We start from the raw sequence: 19598 nt of genomic DNA, 5'->3' as shown, positions 1-19598 counted from the left end.
AATTAAAAATGTAGAACAGGAAATTTAAACAAAAGGTTTAACACTCATTTGCCCAGTTAATTGAGATGCCAGTATACAACAGTATCACCAAGAAGCATTTATTCTTGCGAAGATTCCTTCATCTTTGCTAGACATCTGAATAGTGAGTATGTACAGATAAGTATATTTCTTGCAGTGCAAATATTTACCACCAGTACACTTTAACAAGGTAGCTTAATATTAATCTTATATTATCAGAATCACATAGAAACTAGGAAGTTGCAAACCAGCTTAATGAGAGCCATTCAGTGCCAGTTAATTTGACCAATATATTGGAAATGGAACTTCCTCCCACAGTGCAAAGACTTGCAAGTTAGGTGGATTAGTGATGTTAGACTGGCCCCAGTGTGTGTGTGTGTTTGTGTATGTGTGTTTTCACTCTGTGATGGACTGATACCCTCTTGCATTGTGCTCTTTGTTTGCTGGGAAAAGCTCCATCTTCCTCACAACCCTGCTCAAGATGAAGCAGGTTTAGAAAATGAAAGGATGGGTGGATAATGGGAATGGAAAGCTCACCTCTTTTACTCTCTATAAGAACTGTATACTGACAATTTTTCACCAAAACTTGGGTGCAATCAAGAAAAGTAAGTATTTGTTTAATGGGCGTAACAATAATAAAAAGACAATTCTTTTAGAAAAGCGATTAGGCGATTTATCCGTGAAGCTTGGATACTAAATGACTAATGTGGATGACATCACAAATGTGTGCATCATGGTGAATGCTGGGAATGATTTCCTTGACAAAACAAAACACCTCAAAATGGTGTTGTGGGAAAATGAAAACAAAAACTTGTTATAAGCAAGATACACCAAAATAGACTTGACATACAGAACCCTATATTCTTTTTACAGTATAGAATGTTGTTAATGCAATAATAAAAGGTCCAAAAAATGCTTAACAATCATGATATATTGCTGTTGTGACTTGAATTTATTTTCTGTTTTATTGTTGTTTTTGTGAACTGTTTATTATTTTTACGCTTTATGTTTTCTGTTATTGATAATTTGTTATTTGTATTCTGTCTCTTTAAATGTGCTACCATTTTTTTGTGCTTTGTGAGTGGAGCTCCAGGAGGCGGGGCCACCTTGAAGTCACTACTTCTGGGTCCCTGTTCTGGCTTTTCAAGTTGAGCAGAAAGAGAAATCCAGCAGTGAAGCATTGGGTTTGCATTTGGAGTTGGCTAAGTAATCCTTTTTCTTTGGATATACTGTTGTTGTGATTTTTTTGCCTTGTTTTTTGGAACTTGAATATTAAATAGTTTATTGGTATTTGTTTACTTTTAAATGCTTTTAGACATATCCCTTTTGCCCTTTTTTGTATTTTGTATTTATTTTGCTATTCTTTAAGTAAATTTTCAGCTTTTAAAGATACTTTGTTTTAAATTGTTCACACAATCTCCAGGTTTAAGAATTTCCACTCCCTTGAATGTATTTTTGCAAAGTTTGGATCTTTATTGCATTTTTGAACTTTTAGAGCCAACTCTCCATTTATAGGCTTGCTTAGGCTGAAGCCTGCAAGTAGCATTTGGGGAGCTGGCTGACTTAGTGTGAGTCCCTTCTGGGCAGGCTAGAGAAGGTCCTGGCCTGCTTTGTGGTTCTTTTTGCAGGCCTCACACTCCTTTCATTAATGTTCCTGTCTCTTTATAACCACAATTATAAACAGTGCTACAGATACTGTACAATAATAATAATAAGAAGAAGAAGAAGAGCAACAAAAATAAGTAAAAGGAGAAGAAATTCAATTAAAAAATGAGGGGCTACAAAATTGCATGAGCAGCCATGCAACAAAACTTGGTTCTAGGCATCTAAAGTAAAGGATAACTACTTAACATGATTTTGCAGATTGCAGTATATGAGGCAGTTTTTCCAGGTTTAGGTGAGAAAGTCCATGAACACTTCTATAAGTCAACAGAAGGATTTTAAAGTCAATTTTCTGCCATACCGTTGTGTTTTGCCAGAGATGAAATGGCAGGGGGAAAATGTAAGCAAATGGTGATATGTAACTGCTACTATAAAAAATAAGGTGAGAGTAAAGCCAGAATTGCTGAAAGGGGAGGCAAATGTGACCCAAAACAATCCCCAAAATAGAGGCATGATGATGTCACAAATATAATGATTAAAAATAATAACAATTCTATGCCTCTCAAAACTTAAATTTATAACAGAAAGCACATGGGTGATGTGGTCTCATGTTTTCCTTTGGGGTACCTATATATAAAAAATGCTAAGATCTGTCTGTCTCTGATGTGATTACATGCTAACTACCAAGGTCTTGGACTTAATCGAAACCTTATGACCTAATATATTCTTGAAATTCAAAAAAATATAGGTAGTGGCAAACTTGGCAAACTGACCCTTTGCTTGTGTGTTTATTATGGTAAAGCAATTGGTAAACCAAGTGACATGGTGGAAAGAAAAAGAAGACCAGCAATATCTGCTGAGCGACAAACACATTACAGAGGCCAATGATGTGATGGAGAAAGCAATAATAGTAAGCAGAAGAAGAAAATCAGCACCATCTGGTGAATGTCAATTGCAGGATACAGAATGTAAGAACAACAAAGATGGAGAAATGAATGCAATTGTCAGATGTGTTTTCAAAATTCCTAATGAAATGTGAATTCTTAAATGTGTAAACAATTGCAGAAGAATTTGCTATTCTTTATATCTAGTCTTTTTGTTGTGTAACACAACCCGGTTCCCTAATGTGAAAAGCTCATTACTTTACTGTCATTAGTACTTGAAGATAAAAACATTGCCATCCTTTTTCCTAATAACAATAACTGTTTTGACATTAACAAGTGCATCATGTGCAAACTGTTGGAAGGCAAAGAAAAGACAAACTTCAGCACAGTTAATATTTCTTCTGAAGGCAGAAACAATCAACTTGACTTCCCCTTTGAATTCATTAACTCTTTGATGCCACCAGGACTGCTACTTTACAAGTGTATTCTTATAAAGGGAACAATCTTCATGGTTCCTAAAAACGTTAATGTTGATAATGAAATAGTCCAGTGTTTACCAAACTCGGTCCTGGAGACCCCCTGTGGCTGCAGGTTTTTGTTCCAACCAGCTTCTGTTTTTAATTGAACTCCTGGGCTAATTAAGTGAACTGATATTTCCCACATTCTGGGTTTAGGGAACAATATAGAAATTAGAAAACTAAGTTTGCTAAAAAAAAAAAAAAAAAAATTAAAATGTACCAAGCAGTTATATAGGAATAATGTATTTTTTTCTTTTTAACAGTATTTTCATCTTGATTTTCAGTCTACTTTTCTAGGTCTTCTAATTGTTTAATTAATCCATTACTTACTCATTAGTGGGTCGGTTGCTAAAGTACTTGCAGCCTTTGATTATTTAGGGTTGTTTGCCTGCGTGTCTGCTCTGCTCGTTTTAAATTGTCATTATTAAGATACAACAAAGGGCAAAGTATAATGAAATCAACAAACGAGAGTTAAGCATTTAAATCTATAGCAAACACAGAAATATTTCTAAATGTCTTATAAATATAAAAATCATGCTGCTATGCTTTTCTGAATGTCGAATAAAAGAAAAAAAAATACCAGCTAATTAAATGAGATCAGTGCTATCAGGTGTTGTCACTGATTAGGAATTCGGTTGGAACAAAAACCTGCAGCCACAGGGGGTCCCCAGGACCGAGTTTGGGAAACACAGAAATAGTCAATAGCAACAGATGTGTGGCAATTGAAGTTAAGGTCATCATATATTTTTACCTCATATGGATCTGTCCACTGAGGGCTAAACAATGCCTTTTTAAATTAAAAGAAGGCAATTTCCCATTTGGCCAGCCTTTGCTTTGATGATTAATAAAGCTCAAGGACAAACATTCAACAAAGTTGGACTCTACAGAGTGTTTTCAAGAGTCTGTAGATATGATGACAATAAAGTATTAATGAAAGACATTTCTTCACGGAAAGGACTGTGACGATGTGGGTTTGACTCCATGCTCCCATCTGCTGTCCAGGAGCCCTTGAACCCGTCACCGTCGGTAATGTTACCGATGAGCTAAGCAGTGAGGCAACAACATAGCAAGGGGATGGTACAAAAGTGCAAAAGTGCTTTTATTTAAAATCCAACAAAACAAAACAGTGTTCAAATAAATAAGGTGCAGTGATTCAAAAATCTTCTTTAAATAAATAATCCATAAAACACATGTGGAGGTTTATAAATCAATAAATAGAACAAAAATAATAATCCTTTAAAAGCTGAGGTTAAAACGTTGGAAGCAATCTCTTCTAAACATAAAGACCGGTGTGTTCGTCTTACTAGTGTCTCCCCTGCTTCTCCCTATTCAGGCTTTGCAGCAGGGGGAGCCACTCTACCTGCAGCTGACCTTCTTTCACTCATTCGCACAGGTCTGGAGGCCTCCCGATCCTAGCTTTGGTCGCGCACTCATCCCAGACCCAAGACTTAGCTTCTCTCCAACGGCCAGGACTCCCACGCTGGAGATTATCTGCCCAAGTCTCCCGACTCCCGCTGTCTTCCACGGCGAGTCACCTCCCTCGCTAGTCACTCACACTCTTCTCAAAATGCTCAGCGGGAGCGACTACAATCAACTGCCCTAGGTGTTAGATAAACACCTCACTAGGGCCCACAGTCCAGCTGCACTCGAGCCTGCTCTCGCTCATTCGCTCGATGTCCTTCGCGCTCTCTCTCTCTCACACCGGCTTTCTCCTCACTTCCTCCCAACAACCTCCGTCTTTTTCTCTTTCCGTTCATCTCCCCTTCTAGCCGACTCGCGCTTCTATATATGTCGAGAGGGCATAGCAGCTGCGGCAAATTAGCAGCCCCATGAACAATCACGGATGTGGGCAGTCTCTCAACTGTGCACTTAGGTGAGAAATGCCCACATCGCAATGCCCTGAGAACTGCTGCAGCCACAACCACCACGTCCCCTCGCTAAGCCGCGAGCACAGTGGTTATTTATTTAAAACTGGCATTTGCTGAGAGCTGTGGACCTGCTATACCACAAGGACAATGAGGATTTTTACATAATGTATGTGATATATAAGGACATTTTGTAAAAGTATTTCTGTGTTGTTTTTCTTTGGCCTGCATACTTGTAGTTCTACTACTTTATATGTTTTGCTTTTAATTTTTTTGTGTGATGTCAAGTTCATGTATTATTTCATGCTTGTATTTTTCATGTACTTTTTTTCTCAATGAAACAGTTCTTTCATTTTTAACTCCCACTTCCCTCAAGCACATTTTCAGATTGCCACCACAAATATGAGCCACCAAAATACATTACATTATAACTTCTAACGCAAATGAGAAAAATAACTATACTTTTTAGCTCCTTATTTGTAACTATGTGTTTATTTACCTTTAATATTAGGACTGTAGGTCCATGTGTTTCACTAGTATATTTTAATCTTTAATAGTGTCTTAGCAGAAAACATTGTAATACTTTGCATATGAAGGTGTAACCTTGACAGCACAGGACTGTGGCATAACAGTATGATGTGTGGTGATGCTTTTCAAATATGTCAGTGATGAAGTACAAATATATGAGAATCAAGTGAGGGGCAGGAGTGAAACCTGGAGCTCAGCAGGAGACTGCAGTTGTGATACGGATGACTAGGTCAGCTCTTATAAGGTAGGAAATATGTTGGATTTGACTATGGTAATGGAGTGCCAATATGAAGGGCAATGCTCCTATTGTAGATGAAATGTAATGAAGTATGCTTCATCCAACCTTCTGTCTTCACCTGATGCAGAGGTTTAAACTGACCAAGCCTGTAAATGATTTATAATTTGTATTGACACATAGATAGGTATCATCAACAAAGCAATGAAATTGAATTTTGGGTGTCCAATCACGTGGCCAAGGGGAAGGTAGAGAAAGACCAAAAAGCCTGGTAGGATTCACTGTGTATCTGCATAAGACGTGAACTGAAATTCAACTAGAGAGCCATATTTAGTCCTTTCAGGGACAGAACTGGGACCAATTACAACCTGGAAACAGTGCTCTTGGCACACTCTGGTAGTTTGAAATAATCTGTTCTATCAAAGATGACAGTCATGTCCTGGTGGATTAAAAGACACAGCATTGGCAGCCATCCTTAAAGCATTTGTGATGTTAATAAGTGCTGTCTTTTTCTTCTTTCGGCTGCTCCTGTTAGGGGTTGCCACAGCGGGTCATCTTCTTCCATATCTTTCTGTCCTCTGCATCTTGTTCTGTTACACCCATCACCTGCATGTCCTCTCTCACCACATCCATAAACTTTCTCTTAGGCCTTCCTCTTTTTCTTTTGCCTGGCAGCTCTATCCTTAGCTTCCTTCTCCCAATATACTCAGCATCTCTCCTCTGCACATGTCCAAACCAACACAATCTCGCCTCTCTGACTTTGTATCCCAACTGTCCAGCTCGAGCTGACCCTCTAATGTACTCATTTCTAATCCTATCCATCCTCGTCTAAACTTCAGCTAAACTTTTTCACAGGGATTGCTGAATTTGAGATAATTTTGTAATTTTTTGACTATCACCCTTTCCAGATTCTTGGAAAGAAAGGGAAAGGTTTTGAATAAGTCTTAAAGTGGCTAGGATTTCACAGCTCCTGCAAATTCTGAAAGGTCATACACACTGTTATAATTATACTTTAAATGCAATTATTACTCATAGTGTGAACAATCTGAATGTAACTATTACTCCTGTTAATGAAACAATTTTTCAATCATCAGTTGATAATCTATGATTTTCTCCTTCCCTTGCCGTGAAATTCTCATTTTAGAACTAAAAGTAGGAAACACTTAAATAATAATGGTATTTCAATATTTATTAATTTATATAAAAAAATTCAATTCTGAGCTTGGAAACTCATAATAATATAACAGCCACAAATCTACTACTCATATCTGAAAGGAGCTTTAAATAAACCTGCTTTTCTCAATACAAAGATAATGAAAGAGAAAAGGATTAATCATGAGTTCATGAGAACACACAGTGTCTTCAATTGGAAAGCTTTAAATTAGAGAGTAAAAGTAGATTAATAATTGGGTAAGTTTATCAGGTCCATGTCGACTGAAAGTATTACAGTTTATAAAAAAAACTCTCAACAACACACTTTTCTGATTATTCCAGATTAATAAATGAAAATATTAATAACTGTCAAACTATTTACAAAAATAGCTATAAAATCTAAAATGACTAATATAATTCCGCTTAACATTAGTAACAGTTGCTTTAGGAATATATTTCATAATATATAAGATGATAGAAGATGGTTTGAGCAACAGGCTTCCAGATCTCGTATCCCATCTTGTCAACCTTACACTCACTTTACTAAATTTAAATTGCTGAAGGAAAAGGTGTTTTTATTTCCTGATAAAACACACTACTTGTCATTTGGCCTGAGCGTAACTTGTCTATTAGAAAACTCAGTAGTTGTACAATTCACTTAATTGACCATTATAAAATGGCATTGGTCCAGAGTCTATTATTAGACGGTAGTAATAGAAATATGAATTACACATGACTACTGTTATAACCTATCAATTAATATCTGTTTTTTTTTCTAATGTTAGTGTTAATCTTAAAACTTTCTATCTGGCTTTTGCCATAGTCACAGTAAGAAACAGATTTAAATTCTTGATGTAAAAGGCATTCTAATCTTTTCCAGTTCAGGAAATGCCACTGGTATTATACTTTAAGACTCAAATGCTGCTTTATTGTAGCATTCTATAGGTTTGAGAATTTAGTTTGCCTATTAGACAGTAATCTTGGTTAGTTTGCTTCACACAAAACAAACGATTTTCAATATGTGGAGATGTCTGAAGAGCGTACAGTACTTCACCTTTCCTCTTAAGTACCACCAAAGTTCTTTTCCTCTCACGTCCCATCTGTCTCCATCACAACTCAGTGAGCCTTTACCTAAACTCTTCTGGGTCACTGGCTACATTCCTAAAGGTCCTCTGTCTTACAGAGTAGAGTGTGAGGCATTCTGCCATTTCTCCTAGTGTCCAACCACCATTCTCTCTCTCTCTTTTTCTCTTTAAGACTGGTGTCCCTGCAGATTTCACTTTGCATCTTGCAAGGTGCCACATCATCTGACACTGGCACACTTCTATTGTTTAGTGTCAGTGTGGTTCTATCTTGTAATCTTTTTAGTTAGCCAATAAAAAGTGTAACTGTGCTTGACTTCTTATTGCATGTTTTTGATAGAAATTGATACCTTTTATTATCAAGATAAGGGGAGGCTTTGGAGACGTACTGACGTCATCTTTGCAAACAAGAGAGAAGCTGCTGAGAGATGCTGAGAGTTGTTGTTTTCTGTGATGTGAGAGTTAATTGAAAAAATACATTTTACTGTATCGGTTGCCGCTAAAGAGCTGTACAGGAACTTTTAAAGCCTTTTTTTACTTTAGAAGGGTGTTTTGGGGTGGGTTTTGAAAAGTTACTTGTTGCTTGTTGCTGTATGTGTACAGGTATCCCTTGATTAACACGATTAATTAATCCATTGATATTGCCGCATTATGCAAAACCACGCTAATTAAATATAAAAACTAATGGGAAAAAATATAATTGATCCATCATTTAAAATGTGGAAAATCTACATGGAAAAAGTACTCATATTTGTGTGTATAAAATAAAAGTCAAAATGCAAACAAAATCTTTATTAATTAAAACTAACATAATGTTTTAGAAAAGAATTTATGGAGGGTCGTTTGGAATGTTCATTCTTTCTTCTGGCTCTCGTAGATCTGTCTGTAACAAGCAATTTGACTTTCTAAGTTGCGGCAGACGATCCATTTCAGTAATTTGATGTTGAAGGGTTTCAGACGTAGAGAACATTGCATCAAATTGTTTCAATGTTAAGAGATCTTCCATTTCAATCATAATCAGAGTTTTATTACGCAATGATTGCATGCTTGCAGTCTCTGATGTCAATTTTCCTTGGTTGCGGTAGGTATCTGCCTTTGCTAAAATTGTCCTGATAGTCGATTCATTGAAGCCGAGTTCCCTGCCAATGTTTGCTTTTGTTTCAACACAATCGTATCTTTTAATTATCTCAAGCTTCACATCTAAAGTAATAATTTTTCTTCTTTTCTTTTGCTTGCTCATGTTTGGAAAGGGCAAGTGCTTAAAAGAAAGGATAAAAAAGTGAAAACCAGCAAAAATATGCAATGAAAATGTCCACCATGGCAACTGAATTGGTGACTCATGACTCCTGCTGAGCTGGGCGTAGGGGGACGGTGACATCTGCACATTCAGTCAAAACCTCTCGTTTCCACTTTTACGCAATTTTAAAAAACTGCACTAATCAAATGTATAGCTGTGGTATTCAAGGGGCTTTCGCATTCAAAATAAGAGTGTTATTCAAAACCCGCGCTTAATAAAACCACGTTAAACAAAGGATACCTGCACTTGTTATTTGTATTCAAACTAGTGTCAGCAAGGCAGGGCAGTAAGCAGCAGTAGCTAACACCGGCTTCTCTGTAAGTAAATAACCAGCATCGTAGCTACGAATAGTTATTAATAAAAGAAACAGTGATTCCTTTCAAAGTCGTACAGAGAAGGGTTCAGCGGTATGTAGGCTTAGGCACAAGCAGCTTTAGGGGCAGACAAGACAGTAAGAAATGAACTTGCAGCAGATAATCGCTAAACATGTTTTTTTAGATTGAACAATTCTTAGCAGTCAGGAAAGTAGAGTGGTTAAGAGAGCAACAGCATAGGGGTTCATTAATATGAAGGAGTACAAACTGTGAGAGAGGAGAGCTTTTAAATAAAGAATAAGAGCAGCATAAAGTTAGGAGAACAGACAGACAAAAGCAAAGTTTACCTCCTAACTTAGGAGAACAAACATCAGGCAGTCGAGAGGGAGAAGATTACAGGAGCTAAAGGGGCCAGAAGGTGTAAAATAACTGTAGTAGTTCTTTAATCTAATTTCTTTGGATTAAATTTTGTTTAGTTTTACCATTTAAGGCAAATCATTTACTTTAATAAAATAAAAATACAAAAATAAGTTAAGGAGGTTTTAGTAATCCTATCTCAAATTTTAATAATGAGGGCAGTGCAATGCATGCACTGTTGGATGCTGGACATTTTAGATGATGGCTTAGAGGAGTCAGTCTTCGGTATAGTTGCAGGAGATGCCAGCTGATCCAGCACCTCAAACTCAGGGTCACTGAACTGGAGGAGTTGGTTGGCCTGCATTGTAGTAGAGAATTGTTTGACCTGTCCCAGGTGTCTTTTAGAGTCATAGTGTGCACTCCTAAGGTAGTGTGGGAGGAGATTCCACACCAGACAGGCAGAGATAGTTGGGTCATGGTCACAAGGTGCAAGATAAAGGGAGCACAAAATTGAAGTGTTAAACCATTTTCAAGTCCTTGTGGAGCTAGATGTTGTCTCTGAAGATTCTGAGGTGGTAGGCAGGCATGAGGAGCCCCAATGGGCCACCTCAAAAATAGAACAGATTAAATAGGCTAAAATCAAACAAATCTCCAGAACAAGATAATAGTTCTAGTTCCTAGAAAGAGAGATCTAGTGATATTTGGGGACTCAATCATTAGGGGGATTGAAGCACAGGTTTGCTCCAGAGACAGAGAATTTCACATGGTGTGTTGCCTTCCGGGTTCACAGTTGGGAGACCTCCCCAAAAGGGTGGATAAGCTCTTGGCCAGAGCAGGGCTGGATACAGTTGTCATTGTCCATGCCGGAACAAATGACATATGTAAGAGTAATGTGTCAGTACAGCGAGCTAAATTTAAAGAATTAGGTACCAAGCAGAGGAGAAGAACTGACAAGGTAGTCTTCTCTGAAGTTCTGCCTGTGTCATGTGCCAGTACAGATAAGGCTGAGAAGATCAGAAGTCTTAATACATGGCTCAAATCTTACTGAAGGGTAGATGGGTATAGGTTTATGGGGCATTGGGACTCCTTTTGGAACAGATGGGACCTGTTCCACCGTGATGGGATACATCTGAAATGGAGGGGTGCTAATGTGTTGAAGAGGCATATGAGTAGGTTAGTTGAGGATTGTTTAAACTGGGGTATTGGGGGTAGGGAGTTCAGGACAGGGCAATTTTAGAACTGTACATGGAGGAACAAATAATAATGTAAAAATAAAAATGCAGAGTCATGTAAATTCTACTCCAATGTTTAAATGTAAAAGTAAAATTAGAGACACATTAAAAATAGCTTGTCTGAGTACTAGAAGTATCAAAAATAAAACAAGTGAGTTGGAGTTGAATGTAGAGGAGCATAATTATGATAATATATCAATAACAGAGGGATACAGATATTTTAGGAAGGATAGATAGAACAGAAAAGGAGGTGGGGTTCCTGTTTGTGTCAAACAGGATTTAAACGCAAGTCTTATTCAATTGGACGATGAGCCCCATCTTAGTGAGGACTTGTGACTTCGCCTGGAAAACAATAGGGAAAGAGGCCTTTTTTTAGGAGTGTGTTATAGACTGCCTGATGCACATCTTTTTAGTAATATTAAAAAAGCCAAGTTTACAGGGGGATATTATACTTTAACTATCCAAATATTAACTGGGATAACCTTGTAAATACTGGGGAACAAGAGCAGGAGTTTTTATAATTAATCAGTGACTGTTTTCTAACACAGCATGTTAAAACACCAATGTGGAGTGAAGCCTGTCTGGACTTAGTATTTTGTAATAATCAGGATAGAATTGAGGGTGTAGAGGTGATTGTATCACTAGGGTCAAGTAACCATAATGTAATACAATTTTCAGTGTTTCGGAAGAGTGTGGATGCAAACACTTAACTTTGGTACAGCAAATTTTGAACAGATACGGCAATGTCTAATGAAGAGAGACTGGAATAAGCACTTTAGTGTGAAGATAGTCAAGGGGAAGTGGAACAGGTTTAAAAATGTTTTACATATAATGCGGGACAGGTACATACCTAAATTTGAAATTAATAGGAAATTTAAAAAAAAACTCTGCAGTGGGTTAAAAAAGAAGATGCAAAGGAAAAAAATAGCTATATAAGGTGTATAAGATGAATAATTCCAATGTGAATTGTAGGGCATATGAAAACATGAGGGCAATCATTATAAAGGATATTAGGGAGGCTAAAAGGCAGTTAGAGAGAAATACAGTATAGCAGATAAGGTGAAAGATAACCCAAAGAGATTCTCAGTATTTTAGTAGTAAAAAAACAGATAAGAAGGATGTGAAGTGCATCAAGAATAGGAAAGGGGAATTAAAAAATACAGACATTGAAATAATAGATGCCCTAAATTTGCATTTTTATGAGCTATTCATGAGTGAGGAAGTGAATAACCTCCCAGTGGTAAATGGGACTACTAAAGGGATACTGAGTGATTTGGAAATTGTACGGGGAGAGGTACTGCTTAGATTAAAGAGGCTGAAATCAAACAAATATCCAGGACCAGATAATATTTACCCTTGAGTTCTTAAGGAGGTTGAGCAGCACATGGCAAGAACAAGAGTTATTCTGAACAGTCAGCATGGGTTCAGAAGAGGGAGGTCATGTTTTACTAACCTGCTGGAATTTTATGAGGAAGCAACACAAGGATACGATCAAAGTGGAGCATATGATATTATTTATCTGGACTTTCAGAAAGCATTTGATAAGGTGCCACATGAGAGGTTGGACATCAAACTAAAAGAAGTGGGAGTTCAGGGTGATGTTTTTAGATGGGTGAAGTATTGGCTCAGACACAGGAAGCAGAGGGTGATGGTGTGAGGAACCTCATCAGAATTGGCTGATGTTAAGAGTGGTGTCCCTCAGGGGTCAGTGCTAGGGCACTGCTATTTTTAATATATACTCTATAAATGATTTGGATAGAAATTTAAGTAACAATCTGGTTATGTTTGCAGATAATACCAATATAGGTGGATTGGCAGATAATGTGGAATCCATTAAATCATTACAGAGGGACTTAGATTTGTGGCAGATGAAATTTAACGTCAGTACATGTAATGTACAGTATTACATGTAAGTAAGTAATTACACGTAATTAAGTAGATAGGACTGGCAAACTTGTTGGGCTGGATGGCCTGTTCTTGTCTAGATCGTTCTAATATTCTAAATTGATTTACAAATATAACCAATGCATTACTAGTGGGTATAATGGCTATTACTGCTTGAAATGATCGATTTCTGTTTATTATACACATACTGTATAGTTTCAAAGCCCCATTTTCAGCAGCATTTCCTTCAGTGTCCTAATGGTAAACTCCCTTAGCTTATCCATAATTATTTATTTGTTAATGCTAATTGGTTATTAGGGAAATGTTTCTAATTGCATTAGCATCTCTGAAACCTGTTACTCTGTTCATTTGGGTTGCCAGGTACTGGCACTCTAAAAGTTCATTTCTGGGTTAAAAAATGGCCAAAATTAAAAAGCTTCCTCAAGAAACATGCCAGTCTAGTGTTTCTTTTCAGGATGAAGGCTATTCCATGTGACAGACTGCCAAGAAACTGAAGATTTTATGCAAAGGTGTCTATTACTGTCTTGAGAGAAGAGGGCAAACTGAATCTGACCAGAACAGAAAAAGAAGGGAAAGGGCGAGATGGGCAACTGCATATGTGAATAAGAACATCAGAATCTGTAGTCTGAGGAACAAACACAGTGCAGGTTCTCAGTTGGCTTCTTCCTGAAATACATAACCAAAAACCATTGTCATCTGCAGCAGAAAAATGACAGCTCCGGGGTGTTCAGTGTAACACATTTTTCCAGCCATCTTCTGTCTAATGTATGTGTTATTTTGCGCATTTTAATCTTTTCTTTTTTCACTATTTTTTTTTTTTTTGAAATTCTGCCTCTAAGACCAGCATCTCGGAGTTGTCTTTTCTCTGTATATATCTGTCTCTCATATATTGCCTTTTTATTCTGCAAAAACAGAAAGCCTACCAAAATGTTATGTTCTTCATTTTCAGCCTCAAAACAAACTCAAACTAATTTTCAGTGCATCTCATTAATCCACAGTAAGCAAAAGACCAACTGAAAATATTATATATGGATCATTTGGTAAGGACGGGTAATGCTTTTATCACCTATTTGAGATTTTTAAAGGGGGGTGCAAGGGGATATAATACTAAATGACAAGAAAGTAATAGAAATGGAAAATGTACTGAAGCCAGTCTGGTGTACAGTTCCTATTAAAAGGATTTTCTCAATAACATTTATTATTCATGTATATTCATTGCATGAGGAATGATGATGCTTGTCAAAAAAGAAAATGTTCAAGTGTTAAGCTAAACTCGTCCAGTAGTTGGCAGTAATAAGACTCGGAAGGTGTTCTAATCTGCCATTTCTAAGAAACGAAAGAAGCGAGGTTAATGTACATCTTTAAGGGGGTATAATTATTTCACAATGACATATGCGGATCGACGACAAAATAAACACTGTTACACGACTTTAACATTTTGAACGACGCAGTAATGTTTGGAGAAGCGGGGGCACAATGTTAAAAACCGGCACTAAATGTTTTGGAAGATTTTTATTCTGGATTGATGTCACTAAATATGTTACGCGGGTTTGCTTGCTTGATTGAAAGTTCCGCGCATTTATTTCATCGTTGACCCCTCTTTAACCGCATAAAGGATGAAGAGCGCTCCTTATTAGTGGGTACTCCCCCTTTATCTTTTCCGTTCCTCAGAGTAGAGAACTCCTTATAAATAAACAGAAGAAGCCACATGATCAGTCAAGTGCAGCCTCAACAGCTCCAACCTGAGGCTTGAAAAGGAAGCATCTGTCCCAGCCTGTTTATATCGGTGGGGAGATTTGACACTGGACCTCTATTTGTCCTCTTTGTTATTCCATGTTTCCTCAATTTGACTATTTCGATTTATTTTCATAGGTCAGCTGTTGCTACCAGTTGCATATTACAAGGAATTATATTTTTTGTTCTCGTTCCATTCGAACAAATAAAAAGATGAGGACTTTTCCACAAAAGGAAAATAATTGAACAAGCTTTACTGCAGGGAATAAACGAACGACATGAAGAATACAGGAAGAAGTCTTTCGGATTGCCGTGGGTAATTGTGAGACCGGGGAGCCCGTGATTGCCCGTCGATGGCTTAAGCTGAGCATTCGCCACCGCCGTCATCGTCGTTTTCTTCCTCGTCCCCTCGGCCTGCGTGCGGATGTGGCGCTCCTTCGTTCATGCTAACAACACGCAGAGAACTGGAAGCAGCAGCGGTGAGCGGCACGGGCGGACAAGCGCCTCGTGAGCGGCTCCTTTAAGAGTGTCATCGCTCACATTGACGAAATTATTTGCTCTGTTTTCTGCTGCTGCTCGAGTGGAAGTCGAGACTAGCAAAGGAGACAACCTTTACACGAGGGTGCTGGCATCCGGACAGAACAACTTGCGCGCGCTACGCCCAGAAGTTTTTTTTTTTTTTTGGCTTACAACAGAACGGAGCTCTTCGACATCGGATCCGATGTTTTGGCTTCCTTGTAGAGCGAGTGAAAGCGCTGCAAGGCTCTGTCGGCAGGTGTGGGGATAAGAAGCTCTGAGGCTCAAGTACGACCTCCGCGTTCATGAAACTTTGCCCCAATATTAGTGCTGGGTAAGAGACTTGTGTTTTGTTTACTACATATTGTAAATCCCGGACTGTCCATTCCGGAGACGCACCAAGTACAACACAAGGGCACGTCTCGCAGGCTTCAACGCCCTGGCTGACGCTTCACCGTGTCTCCGGCTCCGGTGACATGATCGAGTCCGTTGTGTGGAAGTCGCTGGTCCCAAGCGGCCGTCTCCGGGAGCGCTCAGCGGCCACTCGTATTGTGGCGCTCCTTTGTTAGTTTGTTGCCTTTCGAGTTGGACCAATGGTTTCCTTCTTGTCGGCAGTATTTGTTTATCTTTAACGAGAGCGCGCTTGCGTTTTGTAGCGATGAACTTGGGGTTACTTTACATGGCTAGGGGTGTGTCTGTCATCGGGAGATGGGAGTTGATTTTCAGTCGGTAAGATGAGAAGTTTGCGCGCGTTGTTTCTAGGCCACGGGGCGCATGTCGACCTAATGCCTACCTGCGTTATCTCCCAAATTAATTAAATGAATAAATACACTCGAAGTAAAAATGACGGCCTGTGTCTGCAAATTTAATGTACACGAAGAGGCATTCATCTTGTCTGTTAATCGGCATTAATAAAGTGCGTAATGTTTATACATACAGAGAATGTACAACTGTGATGGGGGCGCACGACAGGTGCGTCTCCGAGTTCCGCTTGCCATCCATTTTCTGTACCATCCCGCCTGTCCTCTCTGGACGGGACTCGAGTCCGTTTTACACACGGGTGCAACGCGTGCGGGCATCGGAGCAATACGGCAAAAACAAAATCGCGTTCTTTACGGAAAGTCCTAGGAGATTGCGTTTACGTGATTTACTGAATTTTTTTTTCTGAGTTAAAAATGTTAATGCGCCAAGTCATGTTTTGTGAAAGGTGACCCGTGGGTTTCCTGCCAGTAAAATGGCATCTGGTAAATAGCCCAAAGATTGGACACGTGAATTAACGATTCTGTTTACAAATGTAGCATTTTTCAATGAAGCAAAGTAACTTTAAATCATTCCCAGTGCATAGAGAGAGACACATCTATAGCCTTGTTTTAGTTTGAGTTCTGAAAGCTTTTGATGGTAATCATAAAAGTTAGTATACGCGTTTTTGAACTGTGACAAAATTCAACTTCAGCCGGTGTCATTGGTAATCAACACAAAGGGCCTGTTTGTAAGGTTATAATTGGTAGCCTTCCAAGAGTCACCTTAGGATAGAATAAAAGCTGAATGGGAAAGACTTGGAAACAGCCAGTGACCCTAGTTGCTACTGTTACGAATCAGTAATATGAGCAGCATCACCAGAGGCTGTGACAAGGGTATGCTATGACTGGAGTTAAATGCAATAACAGATGGGCCATAATCTGGTGGGGTCATTCGGTAGCTACAGACATAATTCTTTTCTCTAATAATAACTAATAATTATTCTTTACATTTATATAGAACATTTCACACTACTCGAAGCTCTTCGGTGATTGGGGTGCCACTTCATGCCACACTAATGTGTAGAATCCACCTGGATGATGTGATGGCAGCACCACACATTAGTGGTGAGAGAGAGAGCGCCAGGTAGAGACCGGGGATGATTAGGGGACCAGAATGACTAAGACCATGGTGGGCAACTTGGTCTGGACATTGGGATACACCCTACTGTTAATGAAGGATGTCTAGAGAGCTGACCACAGATAGTCAGGACCTCAGTTTTATGTCTTATCTGAAGACTTATCTGAAGGACGGTGCTATTTTTACAGCACTGAGGCATTGGGATCCACATTCAGACCCGTCGCTGGCCTCACAAAACACCTCTTCCAGCAGCAACCCAAGCTTTCCTAGATGGTGTCTCATCCAGGTATTGGCTGGGCCCGAACATGCTTAGCTTCAGGGGGATGCCCTAAAGACCTTCTCCATAAGTCTGACAATTCATGCATATATAATCAAGATGAAACTACCCTATTTTTGTGGTAGAATTATCTTAAGAAAAAAAAAAAAATTCAACTCAGTGTTTGCACATTTGTCATTATGCAGAATTGCCTCTTGAGGCTTCTGTAGTATCCCTTGCAGCTGTGCCACCAGTCTTTACAAACCTTCATTGGAATGAAGGCACTGTGGTGCAGCTCCTCATTGCTAATTCACAGCTTGTGATCTGTGGTTTCCTCACAAAATCTAGAGAGGTGTTGATTACCAAGTAATTAAGTGTTGTTGCTTTTACTTTTTTGGTAATAAAACAGGAGTTTTTTTCTTGATTGTTACTTATATGTAGCCTGTTTTAGACCCACTTTTTTCGATAGCAGGCTGTGGTATGTAGCACTCTGCTTAGAAGCACTGGAATCAAGCTAGAAATAACCCCTAAAAAAGGTGCCTAAATATTACAGGAAACCTGTCCAGAGAGGTGCAATTTGTCATTGATAATCAATGAAACCTAGTCGTTGGATTTTAGAGCAACCTAGAATACCAGGGCAAAAGTAACGGTGACATGTAGAGAACATGCAGACTTCACATGATCATGACTAGTGGTCTCATTCATAAAACTTTGCGTGGATTCGAGTGTGAAAATATTTGTGCTCCAAAAACAGGAAAAAATGTGCAGGAATAAAAAAATCCATAATTTTTATAAAGCCTGGTGTGTACATATTTCAACACAATATACCCTTTTTAAAATCACAATCCTCTTGTAATTGTGTGCATATGAACACTCCTTGAATCTCGCCTGTTTGCTTCTCTGAAACAACTATATATGGATGATACTAATCAGCCTTGTACATATGCAATAAGGATGCTGCAGTCCTTCACTGGCAGGTAGACAGATGGAGACACTGTTGCCTGCATTCAAGAGTGTCAGGGAGCTGTCAACCGAGTGTGCAAATCCTTTGCCACATTATAATCTTTCTCCTCTGCGTTTTAGTGGTCAGGGAAAGGTGTAAGGTGCCAGTGTCTGAGCGGGTAGACACTATCACCTGGCACATGTAATGTCATGATTGCTGTTACAATGTATAGTATAAGCCATATAAAAAACGGGGTTCATTCTGTTACTTTACCAACAAGCCAGCCATCTCGTACACGTCCATCAGCAAGTCCTCTGCCAAAGCAACTTCACCCGAAAATAAATGAACCTTGGGTTGGCCTAGGCAACAGAGTTGTGTTTTTTTGTCTCATCTTAGCATCACAGATGACTTGTGCGTTAATTGAATGTCACTACTTATGTTAACAAAAGCAGCCTCATTCTTTCTAGGTGCCTTTATTGCAAATTGAGTGCTGTCAAAAGCCCTAATTACATTAGAGAACAGGCCAATGTTGCAGATTGCCTTTTTATATTACATATACTAAAAAAAGAAAACCCAGCCAAACCATATGAAAACTGAATGTAGTGCCTCGTCAGTCCGTTTATGGCTTCCAGCACAGGGGGGGTGATGAAGCTGAAGGTGGACTGAGATATACCAGACCTGTTGCCCAGTTCCTTCTGGTAGGTACCTGTTGCCACAAAATCCATCCATTGTTAAAACTTGGATATGAACAGGTAGAGCCGGTTTAGGACAGTCATTGTTTCTAATGCTGGGCCCAATTCAACTTACCGTTTTAAGAGAATGGCTCTTAGAAACCTACATCAACATCTGTTTGTATATTTCCATTTGCAAAGTTTTCAAGCTGCACCAAACAATTTATGTTGTGTCAAACCATTAGGCTATTAATAGGCAATAGGACATGGTTTTAATGGCTTTCTGTAAGCAGGTAGTGAATCACACCAGTGTTTTTACTGCACTTTGATTTCTAGTCCTGAGAAGTAACAACAGGTAGGCTATTTAAACTGACAAAAACAAAAAAGTTATTTCAGTTCAAATACACAGCATTGGCCCTCTTAAAAGGGAACTAAAATAGCCTAAATCTGTACTCTTGAGGTATTAATGTTTTTCATTTCAACGCACATTATGAAAATGTTTCCATTGTATGAGTTACTATTTGTGTGAGTCATCCTTTAGCTGGTATGGCTGCCTTTACCTAATTGATAGAGGGTGTTGTCATTTCCGACTTCCTTGGCAATGTTGTGTA

General features: G+C 38.7%; 1 protein-coding gene across 3 annotated transcripts in view; it reads left to right on the top strand.

Moving 5' to 3' along the window:
• The window catches only part of LOC114659567 (GRAM domain-containing protein 4-like), a 369958-nt gene that overhangs the window by 28931 nt on the left and 321429 nt on the right, over positions 1–19598 (top strand). The window contains exon 1 of one of the 3 annotated variants that reach the window (XM_028812132.2): positions 14092–15573. The exons of the other annotated variants lie outside the window; for them this stretch is intronic. Within the exon in view, the coding sequence (XP_028667965.1) occupies positions 15545–15573 (29 nt within the window). The 5' untranslated portion in view covers positions 14092–15544. Of the gene's footprint in view, positions 1–14091; positions 15574–19598 lie in introns of those variants that run through there. 3 annotated transcript variants of the gene reach the window in all.

The sequence above is a fragment of the Erpetoichthys calabaricus genome, chromosome 1, assembly GCF_900747795.2.
Source record: "Erpetoichthys calabaricus chromosome 1, fErpCal1.3, whole genome shotgun sequence".
In the NCBI taxonomy this organism is placed as follows: Eukaryota; Metazoa; Chordata; class Cladistia; order Polypteriformes; family Polypteridae; genus Erpetoichthys; species Erpetoichthys calabaricus.
Note: the sequence above shows the minus strand (reverse complement) of the source record. Positions and strands in the feature narration are given on the sequence as shown.